Genomic DNA, 8,528 nt, shown 5'->3' with positions numbered 1-8,528 from the left:
TCCTGCTTTAATAAATAACTTGTGAAAAGGGGTGCAACTAAACAGAAATAATTTAAAATAGGCAATCTCTTAAAACAAGAATGAAGTGCACTTCCATAATGTGCAATGAATGAATTAATTACCTAACTGCCATCTTTTCCTCCCCTCTGTGGTGTCCTGTTTGCACAGGAAAAGTGTGTCATGTTCAGATTGCTGTTACTGACTGCAGGTAAGACTTCTGCCTTGACCAAAATGAGTGCTGGATGTTCCATATGGTTTCCTTGGCACCAGACTGCATACCTGGCCTGCTTTTAAGGTTTCTGGGCACTGCTGTGACTGATGCTGCATTTTAATCTTTCTGTAAAACCCTGCTCTTGATCCTAAATCCTTCTCACACAGAGAAGAGCACGGGTAGAGCTGTGGGGTACCCAAAAGAACCTGGAGCTGTCAGACAGGATCAGAGGAGCATTTTATTCCTTTTGGGAAACGAAGCCACCTCTGCCGTGCTGCTCTGGGAGCGTTAACCAGCCAGAGTCAATCCCTGCTGCTCGTGCCCCTGTGTAAGGACAGGCTCGGGCCGGGGCAGTGCCCGTGTGTGCCCCGCCGTGCCCGCCGTGCCCGACTGGAGCCGGGAGTGCCATGCCCGGCCGCTGGGAGCGGGCACGGCTCTGGAACGGCTCCTCTGCCGTTCATGGGGCTGCAGTGAGCTCAGACTGCCCAAAGCACGGCCCAGCTCCCAGGGCTGCAGTGAGCTCACTCTGCCCAAAGCACGGCCCAGCTCCCGGGGCTGCAGTGAGCTCACTCTGCCCAAAGCACGGCCCAGCTCCCGGGGCTGCAGTGAGCTCACTCTGCCCAAAGCACGGCCCAGCTCCCGGGGCTGCAGTGAGCTCACTCTGCCCAAAGCACGGCCCAGCTCCCGGGGCTGCAGTGAGCTCACTCTGCCCAAAGCACGGCCCAGCTCCCGGGGCTGCAGTGAGCTCAGATTGCCCAAAGCACGGCCCAGCTCCCGGGGCTGCAGTGAGCTCAGATTGCCCAAAGCACGGCCCAGCTCCCGGGGCTGCAGTGAGCTCAGATTGCCCAAAGCACGGCCCAGCTCCCGGGGCTGCAGTGAGCACACTCTGCCCAAAGCACAGCCCAGCCCGGGCAGGTGTCGGCTCCTCCTCCCAAGATGGAGCCCCAGCTGTTCCCAGGGAGGGAGGAGGCGCTGCAAAGCCGCGCATTTCGCTCTCTGCCGTGCCCACGCCAACGGGCTCCTGCCAGTGCACCTTTCCTCCACCTCACTCTGAGGTTCTTCTCCTGCAGTTGAATTATCTCTGCTGCTACCCCGGCCACTTCCCTGGCAACGGAGCAAGAGCCCCCTAATTCTGCAGAGCAACAACGTTTCCAGTGGTTAAGGACTCATTTCCCCTCCCCTTCCTAGCCAGTGCTGCTCCAGGGCTGGAAAGGTTCCTGTGCCAGTTGCCCCTTGCAGCTCCTCCACTCCCTCTGACACCCAGCCACCGTCTCTGGTGAAATAAACTCCATTCTCCTCTCTCCCACAAGAAGACATTTATTACAGATATAACACAGTACTAGCAAAACAGGTGACAGACTTGCAATACCCAAGATCACATTTGACATTTTAAGGGAGGCATTGAGGACAAAGCAGTTAATTTGGGAGATCACACTGGCTCAGAAGAATAAATACCTTTTTCCATTACACATCAGGTATGTTAAGTGTCTTCAAACAATAATTTTCTTACATATCTTACATGTCACAAATGCACAGAAAGTTTTATCACCGTGTTTGGGTTGTGTGTTACTGAAAAGGTATTGGGCCTATAGACCTTTTAGAGATCTTGGCTTCCAATGAGCTCCTGTGTGGAATGGTTTTGCAAACCTTGAACAAATACAGACAAATCAGCTCTCTGCAGTGAAAAAAATGCTGAACCATGTTTAAATACAATAAATTCAAGAAAGAAAAGAAGTAATTTGCTTCCAAGTCCCCCACTCTTCCTAAAGCATGTTTGCTAAAAAGATCAGAAGTGAAAAGCATCGAATGCCCAGTATTTGACCTAAGTGGTGTTAGCTCCAAGCTGTGCAGTTTGTTAGGCAGGTTACAGGTGTGAAATGCAGGCTCTGAGCACCACAGCAGGGTGGAACCATCGTGGCCTGGGGGCTGTGGGGGCACAAAGGGGCGCTGCTCCTTCACAGCTGGGCATTTGCTGGGGTGCTGGCAGCAGGAGGAAGCCAGAGCAGTGACTGAGCCTGCACAGCGTTCTGCTGTGCTGCAGTTAGCACATACAACTTACCAAAAGGGTTTAGGAAAGTAATTACCAAATAAACTAACCTACTCATCTAACCTTCTCCCCTAAACAAGTGAAAGTTTCCATTTGTTCACTAGACCAAGATTACATAGAACTGAATCAGTGTTCATAGGAGTTACAGTACAACCACCTTTATGGAACCATAGTACAACATTTTGAACCGACTGTAGTCTGGAATATGTAATACATCCTTAGGAGTAACTAGTATAAAAAGTATCAACATCAGTGGTTTGAATATAAAAATTTATTTAAAGTCAGAGTATGCAACAAATAAAACCTACAGAAAACAGATTTTCCCATCACAATCTGTTGCTTACCAAATAACATTGTGAAAACACATTCCTTCAGTCATTATAAAGTTCTTAAAATACAAAAGAAATTAAATTTTGTAAGAAAGTCTAGTAGACCAGAGACTGTTTCTTCCAAGATGTTTTGCAGAAGCAAGGCTATCCTTCAATACATCCCACGCCAGCCTCCTCCACCCATACTGCCTTGCCCATAGTATCCTCCACTATTTCCACTGCCACGACCTGCAAACAATTGGCACAAGGTCACACATAGGTACCCCAAAGGGAGAAGAAATGGGATGGGGACACAGAACAACTGGTGAAGGTGACAGCTTACACCACCGGTTACTGCCCTTACCCAGTGTCTGCAGCACAACGGCCCCAGAGACTGATTTCAGGAACCAGTGCCCCTCTTTGCCCTGTCCCCCCAGTTACTCACACACATTTAGAGAACTTGTACTCACTGTATCCCCCCAGGCCGTCGGGGGTTCCGTAGCCACCGCTGTAATTGCTGCCCATGCCCATTCTACCAACAGAGCCGTACCCTTGATCTGCAAAGCCACAAGAGCAACGTTACCAGCCTAAGCCCATCAGCCTTGGCACAGCACCAGCTCAGCGTGCAATGGATGCCTACCCATTCCATCTCTGCCATAGCCTCCCATTCCAGAGCCACCTCCAGCAGTGGAATTCAGGAACAGCTCAATATACCGATGCTCTGTAGGAAGCAAAAAGCCTCAGTTGGTGTTTTGTTTTCCAGACCAGGAGCAGAGGAACAGAGCAATCCCCACCCCTCCCAGGCAGCAGGCCACAAACAGGCGAGTTGGGAACATGGAAAACAGGGAAAGCTCAGGATGGACGTGCTGCTCCCAGCCCTGCCGGAGCAGCGCGACACTCACGCATGTGATTCTTATCCTTGGACATGGCAGCCACTGCATCCTCGTGGGTCACAAACTCCACATCTGCCTCTCCTGTGGCTCTTCCATCTGCTCCAATGTCAATGTGAACTCTTATAGGGTTCAATGGGGAGAAAAACTAGGGAGAAAACAAATTCAAAACCAACCATGTTAATGCAGAACTCACGGCAGGTGCTTGTTTTCCATTTGCATGGTTAGTGGAGCACTGCTTTAATCCAGTGTAATCCTAGCACGCAGATTTACCTACTCACTCCTCAAGCAGTACCTGGTGGTTGTGGGACATTCAGCATAGGCCAACCTATGTTTACAACCCATTGTTACTGCACAGCCTGGAGAGCTGCAGAGCCTGAGGAGCCTTCTTTGAATGCACAGACACAAACATCTCCTGCCCACACACTCTGCTCTGAGCAGCACAGTTAAACGTGATGGCATCCTGGACATGAAAATCAGCTGGTTTCCATTTGGCTCTGCTCTTCCAGGTTTCTCAAAGCAAGGATGCATTCATGGAATTCAAGAGAAGCTGCCTGTTAATATAATAGCATTGCTCTCCTCACTGCCCCAGACCTAAGCCTGACTTTGGCCCTTGCTGTCACAGAGCCTTCACCCTAAATGGAACAACCAAACTGGCACAAGGAAATCCACCTCCATTTCAGTAAAGCAACCCACCCACAAAAGCAAACAAGCAGAAGTTTAAGAATGGAGCTCTGCATATGGAATACACAGGTGCCACTGGCAAGACAGCCTCTCCAAAGACATGCTATGTTTAAACCAGGCCTTGTATCCCAAGAAAACCTTTTCCCCACCTCAACACATCTGCACTGACTCAAGAATTCATTCCCAAGATGCTGCAGATGCACCTCTCCCTGCCACCCTGATCTCTTGCAAGAGGGATCTTACAGTCCTCTCCAAGCCAACACAGCCTGCCCACCCTGCCTCTCCTGAAATAAAGTCTCAGAAAGGCCAACAAACAAATATGCAAACTAAGCAATTTAAGTTTCACGCCTTTTGTCATTTTGACAAAATCAGATAAGCTTAAAAAAACCCTAAAGACCTTAAAATGAGGATACTGATTACAGCAAGTGTTGTCTCTGCAATCCATCTTTATGGAAACAAATGAGTAGAGAGTGCAGGGATTAACGTTAAATATAGCTTTGCTGACTTCCCTGGTAATCCCACCTCAGCCAGCAGCTCTGTGAAAGCTGGCTGAGCTTGTGCAGCTGTAGCAGTGAGTGGTTTGAGAAGGCTCCCCCAGGTGGGCTGGGACAGGCAGGGACATGCACGCTGCTGGCAGAGAAGCCCTTTCCCCCGTGGTACTTACGTTAGCAATATCGTTTTCCGTGGCTCGGAAAGGCAGCCCTCTCATGTGAACAAAATGACCTCCACCATGGAACCCCGACCCTGCATCTCCAGCTCCATAGCCATGGCCTCCCATGCCTATTGGAAAACCCAAACCAAAAAAACCCACACACCTCTAAGATCATGGAAAGCCAAAAGTCATCGCTACTCTTTTTCTGAAAGCACTTAAAAATACCAGTGAATGCATGGTGTTTACACTTCCCCTGTATCAGCCCAAACCTCAGCCAGAAGCCCTGCTAAGCCATCTATTTACCTTTCCTCAGGACTGCCCAGGCCCCTCCCCTTTTTAAACAGCCTTCTTTACCAAATGGCAGAATGAAACTCTTATCTCTGTCTTGGAACTCAAGTAACAGGGAACCTTTTGAGACAAACTATGAATTTGTTTTACCTCTCCCATCCCTCATCCTGTCGTCATAGCCGTCGTTTCCGTAGCCATAGTTATTATAGCCACCATAATCATCAAAGCCACCATACCCTGTGCATGGAGAGAAGGAGAGGAGCCATCACATCACTGCTCACAGCTCACACAGCCACGCACACACAACACTCAACTGCAGTCTCTGGGCAGCCAGCACTGTGCAAACTGCCAAACCTGCATTTCTGAACGTGGTGCACAAGTACATTGCTTTAATGTAACACAGACTGAAACATGCAAATGGAAAGATCTGATTCTAATGAAAATAGCTCCCTTATTATTAACATTCATCTTAAATACTCGGCCACATGTTTTGATATACGACAATTTTTTTTCTTTCAGATAAATACATCCAACCAAACGGGCATTACAGCTACTGCCATTTCTTATTTCTTGACAAGTATGTCAGAAACATGAACTGCCAAGAGAACCTGTGTTCATTAGATGAACATACCACCGTCATATCCACCACCTCCTCGACGCATTCTGTCATACATACTTCCACGCCCAGCTCCATAATAACCCCCTCTTCCTCCCAATGGTCTATCATATGGTCCAGGTCGCTGTTGTCCCATCATTCTTCTTGGCATGTCAGAGAATCCTCTGATTTCGCTCTTACTACTTTTGAAGATTTCAATGTATCTAGTGAGAGAGGATTTTCAAGGCACCAGTAAGAACACAGGCAGAAGCAATCTGAATTTCACAAAAGGCCACACTACATTTTCTAGAGCCAAACGTACAAGCCAATAGCAGTGACTACAAATACCATACAACTTAAGTTTCTCCTCAAAACTGTAAGAATCTTAAGTGTATTTTAAAAAGCCCACTTTAGAGTGGCAAAAATTACTATGTGAAGGTTCTAGCTGTACAAATTAAGCTTAAAACATGTCTTTCCAGTATGAGAAACATACTGTTGAAAAACAATGGCTGTAGCAGCATTTATCACAAATTACCCTACACGAGCATGATTGAAACAGTTTTCTGAGTTTAGCAAACTACCCGGTGCAATACTGGCTCCCCCACCCCCCAAATCTACCGTATTGCCCAAGTTAACTTAGGATCAGTTACAAAAATTCTTAAAAAAAGCCAATTCCCCAATGGTCCCCAACCCCCCAAAAGCATTACTGACCCACAACCCCCAAAAAAGAAAGATTTAACACCATCCCAAACTCTCCATCCCCACCTGTGCCCTATTCTTTCCTTGTGTTTCCCCAGAGCATTTTCTGCTATCTCCTTTGAAGCAAACTGCACGAAGGCCTCCCCTGTGCTTCTCCCCTGGTAGTCCAGCGTCAATGTTATCCCATTTGGCACGATTTCCAACCCTTTAACCCAAGGACAAATAACCCCGTCAAGGGGAACAGTGTTAAAGGCTGAAACATTCCCATCTGTAGCAAATACTTAAAGCATATCTAAACAACAACAACGAAAAAGAAAACCACCTTGTTTCCCCCATCACCCAACAATACAAGCCCACGATTTTTGCATTAAACATTAACGGATTTAACCGTACTTTTCTGTATAGACTATACAAAAATGCAACCACCTAAGTTACACGAAGAAAACATAGCTACCAATCAAGCAATTTAACTGATCCAAATGCTAACATTCAGGTTACCCCCCTGTGCAAGGTATGCTTCCCACCTCGACAAAATCAGGTACATTTTGTGTTCTACTATATCTACGGTTATCTGTGCTTCATTTACAGGGCATAAATCTTAATTTAGATGAATTGATTTAACACAATCCCTCCCCATCCACCCCATTAACAGCCATTAAACATGTACAAAACACCGTGTAAAACATACAAAAAACTCTACAGAAACCCAATACGCTCCGACTATACTGGAGGTACCTTGGAAAAACTGAACAATCTCTTCTTTACTGCACCCAAATGGGAGGCCTCGGAGTCGTACCACTGTTCCGTCATTGGTTGTATCATTGGGCCCATTGTGTTTTCCACTCCAGTCCATCTTTTATTTAATTTAAATCCTAGAAAAAAAACCAAATTCCAACAAAACAGAAATAAAAAACCCCTGAGTTTCCGTCCGCGCTTAAGTCCCGCCCTAAAAAAGAAATCTGGTAAGACTTTATTTTGAAAACACGATGGATCACGAGCTTTATTTCTGTTGGGGATTGGAAGCCGGGTATCCGGGCACACGCCAGCGGGATCTCAGCCCGCCCCGCGGGGCTGCCGTGCTGGGATCACCGCGTGGCCGGCGGGCGGCACGTGGGCAGCCCGGCACATAAAGCTCGCCATTTACTGCGAGCACGCTGCACACCCGCCCCTAGAGCCCCGTGCGCTTTGTTTGTACGGTTGTTTTTCCCCTGCAGCTCAACAGCTGAGGAAGGGGCTGCAGGCGCAAGGCCTTTCTTTGTCTGCCCTCAGCCGGGGCCCTGTGCGTGACTGGGCCGTGAGTGGGGGGGCACCGCCGCCGTCCCACAAAGGGAGCCGCCATCGCTGGCCCGGCAGACGCGGAGCCGCCGCGCTCCCGCCTCCCTCCCGGGACAGCGGCCCTGACCCCCGCCCGCTCCCCGCCGCCATTTACCGCGCCTCCCCGGGGCGCCCGCCACTCGCCTGCCCCGCTCCCGTCGCGCCCCCCGCCGCGTCCCGCTGCCCACCTCTAGCCTCGGAGGTACCACGCTGTGCCGCCCGCCCGGCCCGTGCCCCTCACCGCCGCAGGAACCCCCGCCCGCCGCTCTCCCGGGGCCGCTGCCGCCGCCGCCCTCGGCTCCACCGCTCAAAATGGCGGCCGCGATCGGGAACGAGGCTCCGCACCGCCTCCCCCTCCCCCTCCCCCGCCCACGGGCGCGCGCCGGGCCCGACCCGGCCCCGGGCGGGCCCCGAGCCCCCGCCGGCGGCACCTCCGCCTGCCGAGCCCCCCGGACGGGCCCCGCCGCCGCTCGCCCGGCCCGCTCTCCCTCTCCGCTCACCGCGAGCCTCTCGCGCACCCCTGGCCGTGCCCTGGCAGCCGTTCGCGCCGGGCAGGACGCGCCTGTCGCTCTGTGCCGAGCCGTGCGGCGGGCCCACAGCTGCGCAGCGCCCACGGGCAGCACGGGAGCGTCCGGGCCGCGCGACTATCGCGATACCCGCGCCGCGCGCCGCCTCACACCCGCCTGGGCGGCTCCCGCGCACGCGCCACTCGCGGGGGGAGAGCGGGGAGCACAGTGGAAGGGAGCGACTGCGCATGCGGGGTAGGGGAGGGGGCGTTCCGCCTTTGCCTCTCGCCGCCTCCTCTGCTGAGGGGCCGCCCGGGCGCGTGCGCGCTCCTCC

At 51.2% G+C, this 8,528-nt stretch overlaps 1 protein-coding gene across 5 annotated transcripts; it reads right to left on the bottom strand.

The window, feature by feature from the left end:
- Positions 1–2,514: 2,514 nt before the first annotated feature.
- HNRNPH3 (heterogeneous nuclear ribonucleoprotein H3) lies at positions 2,515–8,347 on the bottom strand. Of its 5 annotated transcripts, none has more exons than XM_074544412.1 (10): positions 8,207–8,347; positions 7,110–7,246; positions 6,441–6,579; positions 5,712–5,899; positions 5,231–5,317; positions 4,805–4,920; positions 3,469–3,604; positions 3,207–3,287; positions 3,037–3,123; positions 2,515–2,815 (listed from the first exon to the last, which is right to left on the bottom strand). In XM_074544412.1, exons 2-10 carry the CDS (start codon positions 7,225–7,227, stop codon positions 2,739–2,741), a joined length of 1,029 nt encoding a protein of 342 aa, XP_074400513.1. In that variant the 5' UTR covers positions 7,228–7,246; positions 8,207–8,347; the 3' UTR covers positions 2,515–2,738. The 5 variants fall into 5 exon arrangements, with proteins under 5 accessions (XP_074400513.1, XP_074400511.1, XP_074400514.1 ...); XM_074544410.1 differs by having other exon boundaries at positions 8,189–8,327; XM_074544413.1 differs by having other exon boundaries at positions 5,757–5,899; positions 8,189–8,327.
- Between the last annotated feature and the right edge of the window lie 181 nt (positions 8,348–8,528).

Source organism: Zonotrichia albicollis, chromosome 7 (genome assembly GCF_047830755.1).
Source record: "Zonotrichia albicollis isolate bZonAlb1 chromosome 7, bZonAlb1.hap1, whole genome shotgun sequence".
In the NCBI taxonomy this organism is placed as follows: Eukaryota; Metazoa; Chordata; class Aves; order Passeriformes; family Passerellidae; genus Zonotrichia; species Zonotrichia albicollis.
The sequence above is the reverse complement of the archived record's forward strand: the minus strand, read 5'-3'. Positions and strand labels throughout refer to the sequence as shown.

What these genes read in the sequence shown, in the direction of transcription:
- HNRNPH3 (XM_074544412.1), bottom strand. Translation starts at nt 7,227, where the DNA reads ATGGACTGGAGTGGAAAACACAATGGGCCCAATGATACAACCAATGAC. An exon ending in AGGTGGTGGATATGACGGTG is followed by an intron (nt 5,318 to 5,711) that starts GTATGTTCATCT and finishes CTCCATGCACAG; the next exon opens with GGTATGGTGGCTTTGATGAT. An exon ending in CAAGGATAAGAATCACATGC is followed by an intron (nt 3,288 to 3,468) that starts GTGAGTGTCGCG and finishes TGCTTCCTACAG; the next exon opens with AGCATCGGTATATTGAGCTG.